The following is a 16,632-nucleotide window of genomic DNA, read 5'->3' as shown; positions in this document are numbered from 1 at the left end:
AGAGGACAGAGTTTCCAAACAGTGTTTCTAAGCCACAGATACTTGTGATCTGGAGGCCCTCCCATGGTCATCTGCCCGGTGAAATGGAAAATGGCACCACTCACAGCGAGTTGTCTGGTTTTGTTAGAATGGCTGGCAATTGCTCCAGGAGCCATACCATTATGGTGTTTTCACGTGTGTGAAAGTTGCTTTGTTAAGACCAATACAGGTTCTAACCTTGGTGGAGGAAGTGATATTTAATGTCACATAAAACCAAAATGAATTATTCTCTAGGGAGTTGTTTGGTTGGCATTTCTTTCCTATTTTTCTTCCTTCCTAGGCTAGTGTGATGCTATTAAAAATTGTGTTAGCTAAATGTCAATGGGTTCAGCATGTCTGCTCTCTGCACCACACATTGAAATTTTCCTATAAAATACTATTGTCATGTATTAGAGATAAACAATTTTATTAATGTCAGCCCCATAGATTTACATACAACCCAGTACCCTATCTGGAGTTACATTTACCAGGGTTGGTTTATTATTACTATTCTCAATTCATGATGACTCTGTATTTAGTTGGAACACAGAAAGAGGATAGTAGATTTGCTGCTTAAACTAAATCCCTGGAGGATGAAGATTTGCATGTAGCACACTGGCTGCTGGGCTTAATTAGGCCACACAGTTTCCATAAAAAATTCAATCTAGAGTGTTCTCTTATTGTCTGAAGAGAATTAGCCAGCCTTGATGGTGTCAGGTTGGAAAACTTACCAGTTTATTGAGAAAAGGCATTTTGGGGAAACCACACTAAAGAATTTGAGCTCTGCTGGCACTTCTGTTTCTCTGATGAAGTGTGTGTGGTGTTGGCTCCGAGTTTGCTCCGAGGAGCTGTGCTGAGCCATTGCACCCACAGGCTGACATTATCCACAGGCAGTGTTAGGGGTGAACTCATTTTGGACAGTTGGAAGGTTTCATGGTAGAAATGTCTTTAACTTTTTTAGCACTCAGCCATTTAAACATAGCTACCACCATCTATACCACCCTCCCTTGTAAACAGCCAAGAGTCGAGGCCATGGTGGACCACATTTAGCAACACTGAAGGTAATAATTTACCATTAAATAAAACCGTAAGCCAGGGTCATCAGGAACACCAGAGCCTCTTGCAACATTGCTGTGGGCATGCTTAGTACTGACTGACTAGTTAGGCCAATTTTATTAACCCGAGGAGACAAAGTTTGGCCCAGACACAGCTGCACCTTGAATGGAATCGATGAGGGAAGTAAATACCAATTTCATAAGAAAGAGACACTGCACTCCAGAAAGGGGCCTTTGAGAAAAATGGCAATGATACACTTCAGGAAGGAGAATGGGGGTTACAACCCGCTGTGTAGTTCAGAGTCCTGATTCTGAGGGCCCCAGAATCTCCTTGTCATTTTCAGGCTTCATGAGTCTGAAGCTCACCAGATCTCTCAAACATGACTTTGTGGTCTTTGGTGGGGAACAGAATCCTTCCTGGGAAGGAAGAGTCAAATCAGAAACTAAGCAGGGAGAAAAAGGGGAAGGGAAAGGAAAAGAGGACGTTGGGGTGCCTTTTCAAAGATTTTGAGTTGTTTGTAAAGAGACCTATTTGCTGTGTAAATATGTCTTTCTAAAAGGAACTTAGAAAACAAGGTAGTACTTGACTTGGTGTAATTTAAAGCAGATTTTAAATCCTCATCTTCCTAGTATTTTTGCTGTCCCTGCGTGCCCCTTTAGCATCTCTCTAAATTGATAGTTTCCTGCCAGGTGTCACCAGCTTGCCTTCACACTCCATCCCCCCAGGAGAGCCTTCCCAGAATAACTGGGTCCAAATACCATCAGCACTACAATCCTTTCTCAGCTTGTGAAATCCCACGGTGATGTCCCCTAAGAGTGATTTCTGACTTCTGTACATACATACATTGTTTTATTCATCATTTCTCCCTTCAGCCTTTTTTCCCTCCACTTAGGTAACTCGTCAGTCTTTGGGCACTTTTGTAGAAAGCAGTGTTTTACCTGAAAGCAAAACTTTCAAAAACAAATTCTTTACTCTTTGAAAGCTGTTGAAAGTGGTTTATTGACTGGCCTGAACTTGGTAGAGTTTCAGTGATTTTATTTTTCTCTGCTCACTGTTGTTAACTGTGCTGTGCTAAATCTCCTTCCCCACTAGCAGCAGGAAGGCAGGGATCTTGTCTGTTTCATTCATTGGTGTTACTGTCACTCCAGTGCCCAAAGTAGTGGGCGCTACTACTAGTTTTGCTACATTCGAGCAGTGCTTGGAATGGCCCCAGCCATCCTTCAAAATTAAAATGTACATTGAGATCATTTGTGAAATCTGTGAAGCCAGCTTTTGTCTCCCATTAGAATCTGACCTTAGATCTTCAGGCCGTTTCTTCCCTAAGCTATTCTTAACAAGTAATTGTAGCAGTAAGTAGTTGCTGTTTATTTAGTACTTACTGTGTGACAGGCCTGTACTGTGTGCTTTCCAAATCAGCTCTGATCTTTAGACCACTCCTCTTACAAGAAAAGGCTCCAGGAGCTCCGCTCAAGGGCAGACAGTTCATCCAAGTGGCGGAGCTGTGATCTAAGTCCAGATATGTCCAGTCTCAAGGGCTCTTTCCACCCAGGGTGGACCCTGGGTGGGGTGAGCATTGTCTCATGTGGTCATGAAACTAATCCAGGTGTGTTTATAACCACATTCTCCTTATGATTATCACTCTACCCATATTGGTTAGTCTTTAGATAACACAAAAAGATCTATTATATCATTACAGTTCATTTTTGTCATAATTGGGATTGAATGGAGTTGACAAATGACCAAGTTTCTCATGCCTCCCTGACATTCTTATGTAGTTTTGAAATGCATTTTAGATTAAAATTTCTCTCATAAAAGGCAACATTGTTTCTTTTCAATAAGAACCTCTTCAACTACCCAGCCCCCACTGCGAACACACATGCAAATTTGCCCACAATACAGGTAACAAATAGGCAAAATCCCAGGAGCAAACTTTATCTACCATTCTTGAAGGTGACACCTCAGCAGACCTGTCAGAGTTGTAAGTATCCCAGGACAACGACCACATTTCCTTGCCGGTGCAGCTTACTCTGGACCAACGAGGCAGATCTGGGCACAAGGGACCTGCCAGGCCGAACCTCCTCTAGAGGAGGAAGCCTTCCTCCCATGTGCTTCTGGGCCTCCCTCCTGCCTCCCACAGTGATGTCCCTGTGCATACTAGATTCCTGCTAAATATTCCTGCCAGTCTTAACCTCAAAGCAGGTGGTGATTTCTGCAGGTTGTGTGAACTGCACATTGTCTCTATTCCATTACCTTTTGTGTATTAGTTAGAATTGCAATTCCCAAGCTCGATTGCCAGACCTGCGAGAGTGCTGGTTACATGCACGTTCCAGGGCTCCACCCCAGCATCTGCAGGAAAGGGGTATAGGAATCATCTTTAGGAAAAGCTCTTTCTCTAGGTAATCCTATTGCTGCCTAAGTATAATTCCAATGCCTTAGAATAATGCATGGAATTTTAAAATAAACCATGGCTAAGCAGGGCTGTAGCAAAACTGCTGCGTCCACCTGTGTGTGCCATAAGTAGCCATAAGGTATGCGTGTAGAGAATCATTTTACCCCTTTTCCTCCAGGAGCCATTTAAATTGGGGCTTGGAGCTACTGGTCTGATTGCTCATGTAAAATGAAGGAACTAAAGGTAATAATACAAGTGTATGAATGCTATTTCTTTTTAGTTAAGATCTGTCTTTTAGGGATAGTGTTTTCAAATTTCCATTGCTTTAGTAAAATTGGTAATGGTTAAGTAGTGATATGAAGATAGAAATAAAAAATATTGATATTAAGAATTGTAAGACATTGAAATGTTGTAATTCAACCTTTACCCAATAGAAAAGTAATTGTAATCATAAAAAGCTAAGTGATTAGTGCCCAGTAAAAAAAAAAAAAACATAATCAGTAGTGTCCCATGTGCAGTGTCATATGAGGAGAGAGAAAGATTCAGCAGTTCCCAATTTAAAGATGGGTTGCATTTCAATGGGTCAGTTATTTAATTGTTTAATTTTGCCCTTAGATGCAAAGCAACTCCACCTATGCACTGGGTACCTGTACCACAGAGCACTAGGCAGAGGTGACTTCGGTGGGGGAAGCGGTGCTTACACACCGGGCAGTGGCTGAACGGTCATTGGCCCACGTAGTCCCTGTGGTGTGCCCACCCAAGTGCCTGGCACTGGAGTGTGGTGTTTTCCCTTGGCTGGTGTATGCTCCGTTACTTAATCCATGTACCACTTACCCTGGACTGAGTGACCACACTTTCCTTAAAACAGCATTTAATAGTCATGACATTGCACATATATTCAGTGACTCTTTTTTTAAAAAAAAATATTGTATTTATTTATGTTTAGAGAGAGGGGAAGGGAAGGAGAAAGAGTGAGAGAGAAACATCAATGTGTGGTTGCCTCTCATGTGTCCCCTACTGGGGACCTGACCTACAACCCAGGTATATGCCCTGACTGGGAATCAAACCAGTGACCCTTTCCTTCACAGGCCTGTGCTCAATCCACTGAGCTACACCAGCCAGGGCTATTCAGTGACTCTTCATAGCACAGGTTCTACAGCAGCAAAAGGCCTAACAGAAGGATTTGGGAACCTGGCAGACTTAACTTCATGTCACAGGTCCATCACTCATTAGCTCTGTGCATTGGACAAGCAACTTCAGATCTCCACATCTCAATTTGGTCTTCAGGGAAATGGGAGTGAAAGCACCCCAGGAGTTATCAACCAGACAGATGTGGTTTATGAAGGTCTTCCACATGGGGATTCTTCTGTAGGAGCTTTTGACATAAGAGTCAGTAATAAACAACCCCTTCTGGAAGATAGCTCACTCTTCTAGTGAGGGAGACATTTGTGTGAAAGGAGAAGTCCCAATATTAGGAGATATACCTGTGATGAATACGGTGACAAAGCAGCTGCTCTGTCAGCTCCCACAGCAGTGCCCTTTATCTAGTGTCCCCTCAGAGAACATGCCTTCCTCTTTGGCCTTCTTAATTCTTAGAGGCAGTTTGCTCACCTCTCTGCTGCCTAGCTTCACAGGCTAAGAAACTAGCTTTGTGTTCTGTGTCTTATTTTTTTTAAATATTTTATTTATTAATTTTTTCGAGAGAGGGGAAGGGAAGGAGAAAGAGTGGGAGAGAAATATCAATGTATGGTTGCCTCTCATGCGCTCCCTGCTGGGAACTGGCCTGCAACCCAGGCATGTGCCCTGACTGGGAATTGAACCGCAATACTCTGGTTCGCAGGCCCACACTCAATCCACTGAGCTACACCAGCCAGGGCTGTGTTCTGTGTCTTATTAAAGCTTCCCTCTTGCAAGGTTAGCGTGGCCTCCAGAAGGGAGGGAAGGAGTGGCTGGAAAGACAGGTAGGAACAACTGCCACATTTGTGTGGGTATGGGGTTTGTAGATGGGGCGTTTGTAGCTGGGAGTGGTCTGCAATTATTGCCACCAAGCGACCAGTGATTGGAGTTCATCAAGTCATACATTCTTTGTTTGTGTGTGCATAGCACATCCACACTCACAGCACTCTCCAGTACCCACGCACACACAAGTTATTCAGTACTAGGCCACGGGGAAGAGTACATGCAGCAAGAAGTAAGGCAGAATCATCACACCATCCTGTGCCTGGGAGCCTCGCAGTGTGAGGGAGGCCTTTGTCTCCTCATTAGTTGGAATCTCAGAGCGGCACCCTACGGCCCAGTTCTCCCTTTCAGTTCTGCTGGGTGTAGAGGCTTTCACTTCCTGACAAATAACATATTTTTGTCTGAAAAAATAAGATATTTCTAATAATAATCAATGCTTATCTTGGTATCTTATGGCCAAGTTTTGCTTTTGAAAAGTAAACTGTTGTTTGGCAAATTGGTTTCTGCATGATTCTCCATGTGAGTGGGACCAGCTCCATCCAGATCCCTTGGCTTCATCTTCACTATAATTAAATTCTTTTTGGTGTGTTTCCTAGACACACTGTAGGCAGGGATCTATGTGTTTTTATGTCAATGACAGTGACTGGGATGCATGATCTTAGGTCACTGGCACCCAGTCACAGCTGTGAGATGAGCACAGGAAGTCAGCAAAGCCACGTCCTGTTAATTTCATCAAAGTGATGATGTGCAGCATAATTCTGGAGTAAGTCCTTAAAACCACTTTTTCCCCCAGGTATGCCTTAGAAACACAAAATGTAAAATAACCTGGTGTTCATATTGCTAAGAGAGAAGAAGGAATTTGAGTTTCCAGATCCCTTGTGAGCCTGCATAATGTGGTGGGCACCCTGAGTAAAGAAGATGTGTCCAGTGGCAAGGGCGAGCAGACACAGTCATTCTACCACTGTGGTCCTCTTTAGTGCCTTGCTAGCTGAGTAAATGGCCCAGTGAGTCAGCATAACGCTCTTGCAGCTGCAGGATCTGTTGTCTTAGTACATGCATCTTATTCAGAGCATACATTCTTACCTTTGTTGTGTTCTTACCATATTTTTAATGGCACTAATACTTCCAATGGTCCTTGGGACATGTGGGTAACTAAGGGCCACCTTCATGGTTACACCATTATTAATTCAAATAATAAAATAACCGTGTGAAACACAGGTGCTGCCCACTACATCCTCTAAACCAGCATCTTGTGTTTGACACTGAGATCCTTATCAACATATTGCCTTGCTCTGTATTTTCATTGGTGAGCAGGCTTTGCGGGCTCTGGTTATTCTCATCAGAGAGTGGAGAAGCTGGCAGGTTTTTTGTGAAGCTAATGAAAGATTTTAAGAACATGGTGATTGTTTGTTGCTTATTTCTGTATTTAGCAACTTGGAGTCATTTTCATTCATTTGACAAATATATATTATGCATTTACTATGCCCAGCACTGTGTGAAGCACTTGGTACAATAGCTAACAAAACAGAAAATTCCTGCCTTCATGAGGCATAGTAAACACATTAAAGTCAATGTTTAATAAATAGTATGTTACAAGGTGATATATCTTATCAGGAAATAAATCAAACAGGGGAACTAGAATTGGGAGTTCCAGGGAATAGTGCTGTCGGTAAATTAAATGGGTTTAAAAAACACATTGGATACCAATCATAGGCTGAATTCTCCCTGATGGCTGGGCTGTAAGTATCTCCGTGGCATAATTTAACTATTGTCTTGCTATTTTATTTGACCTCTCATGCTTTTGTCCTGCTTCTTCTGTTGGTAGTTTGTAAGCACCTTGGAGACAGGAGTTGCAAACTCTATGTCCTGGTTTACCCTACAGCCCCCACTGTGGTGCTGTGGGGTGCTCCACCATATATTTAGAGAACTGATGCATGCCCATCAGCAAGACTGAGTGTGACCCTGGGTGTGGCTGTCTCAGCCTGTCCTGAGTGTGTTAGGGAGGTGTGTTGTGCACATACTTTCCTTACAGTGGGATGGTGATACCACTGCACCCCTTTGCTGACCAGTTCATAGTGGTTGTCCCCTTGAAGCCCAGTGTGGACTATGAGAAAACTGTCAGAGAGCTTTTTTTCTTTCCTCTAGAATTTTGCTTGCTTAATGTGGCAACTCTGGGAGGGATGGTCAGTAAAGGCTTGACCTAAACCAGCTGGGAGCAGTCATCTCTCTCTTCATATTTAGCTCTGAAGAGCTTCAGAACTTATGGTCCGATCTCAAATACTGTGATTGCTGGCAGGAAGTTCTTTTTTGTGTGCTTTCTAAATTAATGTAAGTCCGTTTTTCTTCTTTGAGGTAGGCTGTGGAGGAGACAAGTAGCCCAGCTGACGTTGCTAGTAGTAAGCCCTGTCGGGGTCTGTCAGGAGCCCTGCTGGGGGTGCTGTTAGCTTTTAGGAGGATGCAAAGCCACCTACCCCGTCACGAGAAAAGGTCAGCTGTGCTGTGCTGCTTGCTGGGCTTCAGAGTGTTTTCTGCAAGCTGTCTTTCACTCAGAGATTCATTGATTGTGAGGAAGAACATGTTCAGAATACCTTCAGAAAAAAAAAAGAGGGATATTTGTTGTGAGAAGCATCTAGTAGTAGTCTAGATCTGGTATCTAGTCCCTCATGGGGACCTGGCATTGGTATATTATTTAAGGTCATGTGGACCTCTGTGACAGGGAAACCACAGCCCCTGGTGGCTCAGTACAGCGCAAGCTCATTTCTGGTGGACGTACACTTCAGTAGCTGGGCGGGCTGGCTGTGCTCCACCATCATTCAGGGCTCCAGGGTGACGGGGCTCCGCCCGGACATCACCACAGACAGGAGAAGGGAGGGTGGAGGTTGAATAGGTAATGTTGTGGGCCACTCATGAGGGGGCATAGGTCACTTTCACCCATGGTTCACTGGCCAGGACCCAGCCAATGTGCCCTGGCTTCTTTCACAGGAGCCAGGAAAATGCAGTCTAGCTGAATGCCCAAGAGGAAAGGGAAGGGATGTGAGGACAGTTGGTAAATCTGCCACCACCAGGGACTCCGAATCTGTCCAGACCAGGTTAACTTCCTTCGCCCTTACAGAGAACTGTGTGTCTTTCTATGCTAGATACTGTTTGGATGAGAAAGAGATGAATGATGTGTGTGTGTGTGTGTGTGTGTGTGTGTGTGTGTAGACACACATCTTCTTCATCCTCCTATGAGCCCCGCAGTCCTGCTGTGTGGACACGCCTTCAGCTCAATGGGACATCTATCAGTCTGGTAGTTGGTGAGCCCATTGCTGCCCCTCGCCCTTTACAGTGGTGAAAGCCAGTTGGGTTGTGAGCATATTCTGTGCAGGGCTCACTTCATACAGCTAACAATAGGCATAAATATCATTTGTGCCTGTAGGATATGTAAGGAAAGGCAGTGGTCCCAGGAGACTCTGACCTAAATTTTGAGCCACATTTGTGAGAATTTTCCTTTTTAACAAGAAAAAGATGAAGAAAAGGCAGGTTCCCCCAGTTACATCTGTTCAGTTGTCTCAGCATTAGGTAGTTTGTGTTCCTTAATTTTACCCCAAGGGCAAGGGAGCTTCACTTTCTCTCCTTTTATAGTTTCTACTATGTGGTTTCTTCCCAATACAGCAGTCGGCACAACTCCCTTCCTGGGCTGAGCAACACAGCTTCAAGGAGAATGCAGATGAGTCTGGGATCGGGCGTGTTAGGAAGTGTGTGCGCATGCATGTGTGTGTGTGGTTTTAGGAACTTCTGAGGAGTTACTCCCACTGTTCACTCTCCCTGTTCAGTGTTTGTTGTAGCACAGATGTTACAGGGATGAGAGAGACAGTTGGCCCGACCCACCCCACAGAGGGTGGCCCTATGCCTACTGGAACCAGGGAACAGTGGCCACTTCCTACACCTGAGGCCTCTCATACAGATCACTTCTCAGGAATGTTGTGGAATATAGGAGTGTTGGTGCCAGTGTTGGATATAGGTTTGGGGAGCAGAGTTCTTTTCTCAAGCTCAGGAGAAGGTGTAGCAAGAAGAGAAATCAGTGCCCGCATAGCCCCATTGCTCTGCACGGTTGAAGGAGCAATTATGTCCCATCTGTTTTTAGTCACAGGATCAACAGCAAGAAGAGAAGCTCAGGGATGAAGTCCTCAGTTGATGCCCAAGAGCCTTCTCTTTGTTCTTTGTGCCAGAAGCAATGGATTTCTAATTACGATGGAAGGAGAAGTTGCTGTTTTGAAGCATGTTTCAGATATCTCTGTGTTGTGTTATTGCTGTGCTCGTCACATGTTTCTTAGCAGTGTACTTTGTCCTTTTTCCCAAGGACATGAACTAACAGTTTTCTCTTTTTTCTTTATTTCTGTGCTTCCAACCTGGTGATGCTCTGCTGTTGTGTCCCATTGCAATGAAAAAACAAAAAGGTAAGGACTGCAAATGATGTTAATTTGCTGAAGCAGCACCAAGTTACAGGATAAGCAAAAAGAGTTGAATTTTGATCAGTGAGAATTTTTTTTCACTTTAAAAAGAGAAAAAGTGGTTGTGTGGCCTTTAATTCTGCTATCAATGTTTTGCTGATTTATTTACTATATCCCTGGGCCCACTGTTGAACAGGGCACAAGTGTGTGGGTCTGTTGAGGCAGGGGGGTCTTTGTGAGTTTTTGTCAGTGGCTCCCAAACATAGGATCAGTTCACAAACATTTCACCATGTAGCTTTATAAAGACTGAAATATTATGTAAAAAGGAGGTGAGAAGAGTGTTAAAACTGCTCTATCTTTACACTGTGAAGGAAGATTAATCCAACCAAAAATGAGTCCAGTTTGGGGTTTTATTAAACTTGTGGCATGACAAGGGAGAGACCATCTGGATTCCCTGCCAAATAGGAAAACTTCAAGTTTTGTAACTGCCAGACACATACCCACCATGTATTTTTTTCCTTGCATTTCTTTATTGTGGTAAAAAAAAAAACACATAACATGACATTCACCCATTTACCATCTTGGTCATTTTTAATCTGCCCTAGTATATGTTTATTGACTTCAGAGAGAGAGAAACATCGATGTGAGAGAGAAACATTGATTGGTTGCCTCCTGTACATGCCCAAACCAGGGATTGAAAATTTCCCATATACGTCCCGACCGGACATTGAACCTGCGAGCTTTTTGGTGAATGGGATGATGCTCTAACTAACTGAGCCAACTGGCCAGGGTCCATCTTACTTATTTTTAAGTAAAGATAACTTTAACTAGATAGTTCAGTTGTGTTCAGTATGTTCACTTTGTTGTGCAGCTAATCTCCAGAACTGTATCATCTTACAGAAATGAAACTTCTGTGCCCATTAAACAAGAGCTTCCCTTTCCTCCTTCTCTACCCACTGGTAACCACCATGAAATTTCTGTTTCTATGAATTTGACTACTTTAGATACCTCATATCGGTGACATTATAGTATTTGTCTTTTGGTGATTTGCTGATTTCACTTAAACATAAATTCCTCAAGGTTCATCTGTATCGTAGCATTTGATAGGACTTCTTCCTTTTTTAAGGCTGAATAATATTCACTGTATGTATTTATCATATTTTGTTTATGTATACATCTGTCAATGGACACATGGGTTTTTTTTCACCTCTTTGCTATAGTAAATAGCACTGCTGTGTACATGGGTGTCCACATATCCCAACATATTGTTCAATTGGATGAATTCTACTAGTGTGTATATTCATTCCCAGAGTGAGTTCTTACTGTGCCCTGAATTATTAAATATTCAACATAGCAAAGGCCTCCAGCATTACTGGCTCCTCAGGATGAACATTCATCTTGAGGCTTAGAGACTGACAGGTATTTATCCCCTGCCCCATAATCCATCACTGCCTGTTCTCACTGACTGCCCTTCCCTACACATTCTGGGCAGAAGGCTGGGGAAGTACATGCTTCCTATTACCCTCACATACAGTTTGATTGATTGTCAATCAATCAATCATTGTCCTTTGTCACATACAGTTTGGCACGTATTTTCCAGGTAATGTATATTATTTCATGTAAATGATGGGAGCTGAGCATTAGCTGTGAAATCAGACCTTGTTGCCTCGTGGTGTGGAAGAAGCACATCCTGTTGCAGTAATCCATGCAGAGAGAGAAGAGCTCTGCGTGGATCTTAAGGGGCAGATGGTTTCTGTCTCTTTCTTCCAGTGCCCTCTGTTGAATCAGGCAATAAGGATTTTACCTGAGCTTGTTTTCTGTAGGGCCTGAGTTTCTGATGGCAAAAAGGGAGTGTTTTCTAAGACTTCTCTTGAGTTGCTCACAAGTGCATGAGAACAGTGGAAAGGGTGGGTGCTAAGGAGGTCAGTGGGTAGAGTGATTTTCATGATGTTGTGGGACTTAACCACAGTGCCAGGTGTCCTGCAGGACCAGCATGTAGAGGTAGAGGTGACTCACCTATGGATGGGCCAGTTGAGTAAAAAGTAACCATTTTCAGATTGTTGAAAAACAGATATTCCCTATAAGAAAATATCAAGAAATTGCTTCAAGCAATATTATGTAATGTGATTTTCAGGACTTGTAGCCACTTCATTATTTGAGGAGACGCGTGAATGCTTAAATAGCAATATTAGCAGTTTTGAGAGTATATCCTCAACTTGGTTCTTGAGGCAGAAAACAAACTTGGGCATTGGACGCAGAGTGGATATGAGAAGTTTGGTATGTTGAACTCATGTGAGCCTCCAGAGCAAGATGAAGAAAGTCTGGCTTCATAAATCGCTGATTGTATGTACCAGCTGCCGATACATACCTTGAGCAGGCAGAGAGCCTGCCTGTAGGCCTCCTAATCCAGGTTTGAGCCTTTGAGAACAGTTCGGGAACTATTTTTCTTATTAAATATTCTGTGTATATGTATTCCTCTGTGCTCTGTGGGGGGAGTCGGGGAACATGTTGCACCGTGGCCAGGGCCTTGCAGCAAATCTGCTAGGCCGTGTTGGCAAGACTTTACTGCTCTCACATCGATTTAATGGTCAACATGGTTGATAGGATCCCAGGGCCAACTATTCCTTCTCAGTAATGAGAAGATTTGAGAGCAAGTTTTCCTGCATGTTATATCAGTCTGTACAGTACCTTTTTTGGTAAAAAAATCAATAAGATCAATAGAAATGAATTAATATCCCTTATGGTTTATTTTACCTATACATTGATTTGGAAGTAAGTGGGATTTGATAGAGGATACTTCGCTTATTCAGAATTTTTATTTTAATGCAGTTGAAATTGAAATTTAAACAGTCATACATAGTGATGGAAAAGGGACTGATGAGAAAGGAGATGATTTTAGACATTATATTATTTTAGGCATCAAATCACTGCAAAAATGTGCAGGTAGAAATGCATGGCAGTCTTACTTGGGAACTGAGATCTAGGTTTCAGCTAGAGATAAGGTCTGGACATTATTTGTATTAGGATTTGTACATGACCTATGACAGGGGAAAAGGAACAGGCGTGTGGGGTGGGGTGATATTTCTTGGAGAAAATGCACAGGGCACAGCCAAAGAACAGGAAGCAGGAGAGATGACTAGAAGGAGGAGTCAGGGCAAGCAAAGGAAAGGCAACCATGATGCTTTTTAAACCACTCCAAAGCAATTAAATCTGAACTTCTATAGGTGGGACACAGGCAGGACATTATATTTTTTAAATCTTCAAAAACAATCCTTACATTCAGCACTGAGAGCCCCTGATCAAGAGGGAAGGAAAGAGAAATGCTAATAAAATTTTCAAGGAGCAGGTGCTTGGTAAACTTTCAGTGTTATTTTCAACAGAATAGTGAAACTAGAAGGAGGCCAGACTGAGGAGGGTTAAGAGAATGAACACACAGCCTGCCTACAGTGAGGAGCACAGAGTCCAGTATTGGCAGGAAATGGGAGGTAAGAGATTGAGGAGTGAGAGGAATAATAGTAGGGTCAAATAAAGGGTTTTGTTTTTGTTTTAAAAGGTAATACATTATCATAAAAGCTGCTCAGAGAGGGAGAGAATAAACGCAGCCGAGAATGCATTCTGCGTGGGTTGAGCTGTGACTAGAAGTCTGGGGAAAGGAGCTGAGAGGGACTCTTTCTGTAGTGAAGAGTGGAGGGGAGGTGTGGAGTGGGGTGACCACACACACGGGTAGCCTGGCCTTCTCTGTGGTACAGGCAGTGAGGCTCTCCAGTGAGACCTGGGCTGGCGGCTGAGGAGAAGTGGAGTTTAAGTAGCAGGGAAACAGGCTGGACTACTGGACTGTTTTCTGTGGGGTCTGGGTTAGGGAGGCCATGAGATATGCAGGAAGTGGTTGATGAGCAGCCTCAAAACCTCTCGAGTTGGCTGTGCTTGAATTTGTTTACAAGGATTTGTCTGCTGTCTCAGTCATCTGTGACCCAGGCATTGGACCAGGTACAATGGGTGGTGGAGATGGTCATGAGCTGACTTGGGTTTAGAAAAGCATCAGGGCTGTGTGGGAACCTGGGCTGCCAGCTAGAGCACTTTATAAATCATTAACCCCAAGTCTTGGAATAAATAAGGGAGGCCAATACAGACCAAAAAAGGATAACAGAGCCTAGGGAACTGAGTGGCCAAAAGACTCTGTGGAAGTGGTCAGACTGGGGATGTAACTCCAGCAGGCAGAGACCTGGAGAGAGGGTGCCAGGGGGAAGGAAGGCTGAGCTGATGCTGACCAGGCAGAGGACCCTCCCTGCCAACAAGGGAGGGTGAGAAAGTGGGGCATGTACTCGGAGTTTCCAGATTCAATTAAGTGCATGAAGAGAAGGAAAGATTGAAACAGATACTGGATAAAAAGTAGCTTAGTTGTCTTCAAGGCATAACAGAAGGAGGTGGTTGATTCGAATAAACCTCTTTCTTTATGAAAAAAGGGTGTTTTTGAGGGGGTGGGACAGGGAGATAGCTGTGGTGATGTTCTCTTTCCCCTTTAAGACCAGGAAATCAAAGAACATTAGTAAAATGTAGAAACAGCTTAAATAACATGAATATTTTATGTTCACTGTGTTATCTAGAAACCCAGCTGTTTGCTGACCATTAAGGAAGACAGTTATAGACTGGTAGTAAGTTATTTAGAATGAAAGCTCTGAAAATATATTTGTTGAAAGATGTTTCTTGGCTTAAATTTTCCATTATGATTTTGGCCTTTGCAGAAAGAAGGAAATAACATTATGTACAAATGCCATTAATTACTCACTAATCTGACATTTTGATGGCATTAAGCAACAAATTTGAGACTCAACATTATGATTGTTTCTAAGAAGTATGACATCTCCAAAAATATGAAACTTACATTTCAAAATTACTCCCTTCAAAGACTGATTGTGGCAAAACTCATTATTAGAGCCTTCTGTACCTTAAAAGCTTTAAATGAAACTGCAATTTACAGAATTCATTACTGTGCACAACTAATTAGAACTTTAAAGGAAATCACAGTAGGGAATTAGACATTTTAAAGAGCATTTCCTTGAGTTGAAATGTTCTTCAGAATAAAGGTTGTTTTGCAGCAAATGAGGCACTTGAATTTTACATACATATATAGAAACACACTCTGAGTAGCATGTTTGACCAGCCATGTTTGAAAATCATTGTCTCCCCATTTAGACAAAAGGAAAAGAAACAAAGGCAACAAAGAAGAGACAAGGCACAAATGCAAATTAGATGGCCACAGTGTCCTCAAAAGCCAAACAAAAACTCAGACATATCTAATTGGTTTCCAAAGGCAGCTTTATCCTGTGTGTGTGTGTGGGGGGGGGGGGATTCTCGCCTAAGAAAACAGCAGTGAGAGCTGTGTGTGCCTCCCAGGTGTATGGGTGATTTCAGCAGAGAGAAGAAAAAGCCAGTGCTGCTCAGCTCAGCTGCCTTTGTGCTACACAAATGTGTTTACAGAAAGAATATAAAATCGACCATGGATAGCTCCCTCCCTTTCACCAAATTGATTAATTTCTCGACATGCTGGCAGATTTTTACATGGACTGGGAATGGGTTCGAGAGATGAATGTATAAATCAACAGCAGGTGGGAAGCTGAGTCTGGCCCAGCTGCTGTTCCATGTTCCCTGTTCTTTTGGTTATCTCAGTCCGGCATCTGTCATCAAGCAGGACATGCAGGTTTCTGTCATCCCTGGCCTGGGGAGCCTACAGGGCTGCCTGTGTCTCCTGACAGCCCCACACCCCAGAATAGCAAACAGCAGGACTGATGGCCCCTTTGCTGTTAGCAGGAACTGACAGGGCACTGAACTGGGTATTTTATTCCACATTTCATACTTCTTTTTGTATTAAAATAGACACCTGCCTTCCATTCACCTTGAATTTGGATCCTGCATTATCTGGGCTCTTTCACAGTACCTCCTTACTTGGTCATAAAACTCTTATATTTGAATGTTCTCTTTTTGTATTTTAATATTGATGATGATACATAGAAATAAAAAATGATCCGCTTTCTTGCCCTTTAGATCAAGTCTTGAAGGGACAATGTATTTTCCACACATTCTGGAAGCCTCTGTGGAATTTAATCATCCAGCAGACCCACATTTTCAGCATTTCGTAACATCGCAGAGTTTCAGATTTGAGCATAACCCTTAAAGGTCATCTTGACTCTTTCAGTGTAGGAATCCTTCCCACCCAGCTGCTGTCGTGGGGTGGATGAGGATTCCTCTGATATCCAGGCGAATGGAAGATGCCTCTCTCAGAGAGCGTCTCTCCACTTGGGGCATTGTTCCAGCAATGCTTAGCCTATCTTTCTTGGATGATAGTGAGGGTTGACGTTTTTCCAAGGCTTTCTTGAAAGAACAGCCAGACTGTCGTTTTCCTTAGGGGCTTGCTTGGACAGATTTTATCTTCAAAGTCAAATCACAATTACTCGTGTCACTTAAAAATGTTCTACAGAAAATATTGACTGGTTATTGCTGGCAGACATGAAATTAGATCTTTCTTTGATATGGATTTTAAAAGAGATGAGCAAAATCATTTTAAGTTTAGCTACTAAATGAGAGAGTATGTTCGCTGCTACTTCGGAGTGTTATCACTGAACTAGTTAGTTCATCTGTGTTTTTTATTTTCATAATCTGGGTAGTGACTTCCTCCATCATCTGCTTTCATTTGAAGGTCTTTTCAAGAACCTAATCTCTCATAAGCTGAAATGATTTAAGGAATTATTCTTTATTGTCCTGTCAAGTTACAGAAAACAT

At 42.9% G+C, this 16,632-nt stretch overlaps 1 protein-coding gene across 13 annotated transcripts in view; it reads left to right on the top strand.

Moving 5' to 3' along the window:
• Window positions 1–16,632, top strand: part of NCAM1 (neural cell adhesion molecule 1) — a 345,984-nt gene that overhangs the window by 174,970 nt on the left and 154,382 nt on the right. Inside the window, exon 1 of one of the 13 annotated variants that reach the window (XM_053670454.1) lies at window positions 9,783–9,861. The exons of the other annotated variants lie outside the window; for them this stretch is intronic. Within the exon in view, the coding sequence (XP_053526429.1) occupies window positions 9,846–9,861 (16 nt within the window). The 5' untranslated portion in view covers window positions 9,783–9,845. Of the gene's footprint in view, window positions 1–9,782; window positions 9,862–16,632 lie in introns of those variants that run through there. 13 annotated transcript variants of the gene reach the window in all.

This window comes from Artibeus jamaicensis, unplaced genomic scaffold, assembly GCF_021234435.1.
Source record: "Artibeus jamaicensis isolate MK-2021 breed Jamaican fruit bat unplaced genomic scaffold, CSHL_Jam_final contig_585, whole genome shotgun sequence".
In the NCBI taxonomy this organism is placed as follows: Eukaryota; Metazoa; Chordata; class Mammalia; order Chiroptera; family Phyllostomidae; genus Artibeus; species Artibeus jamaicensis.
This window is presented reverse-complemented; position numbering and strand designations above follow the sequence as displayed.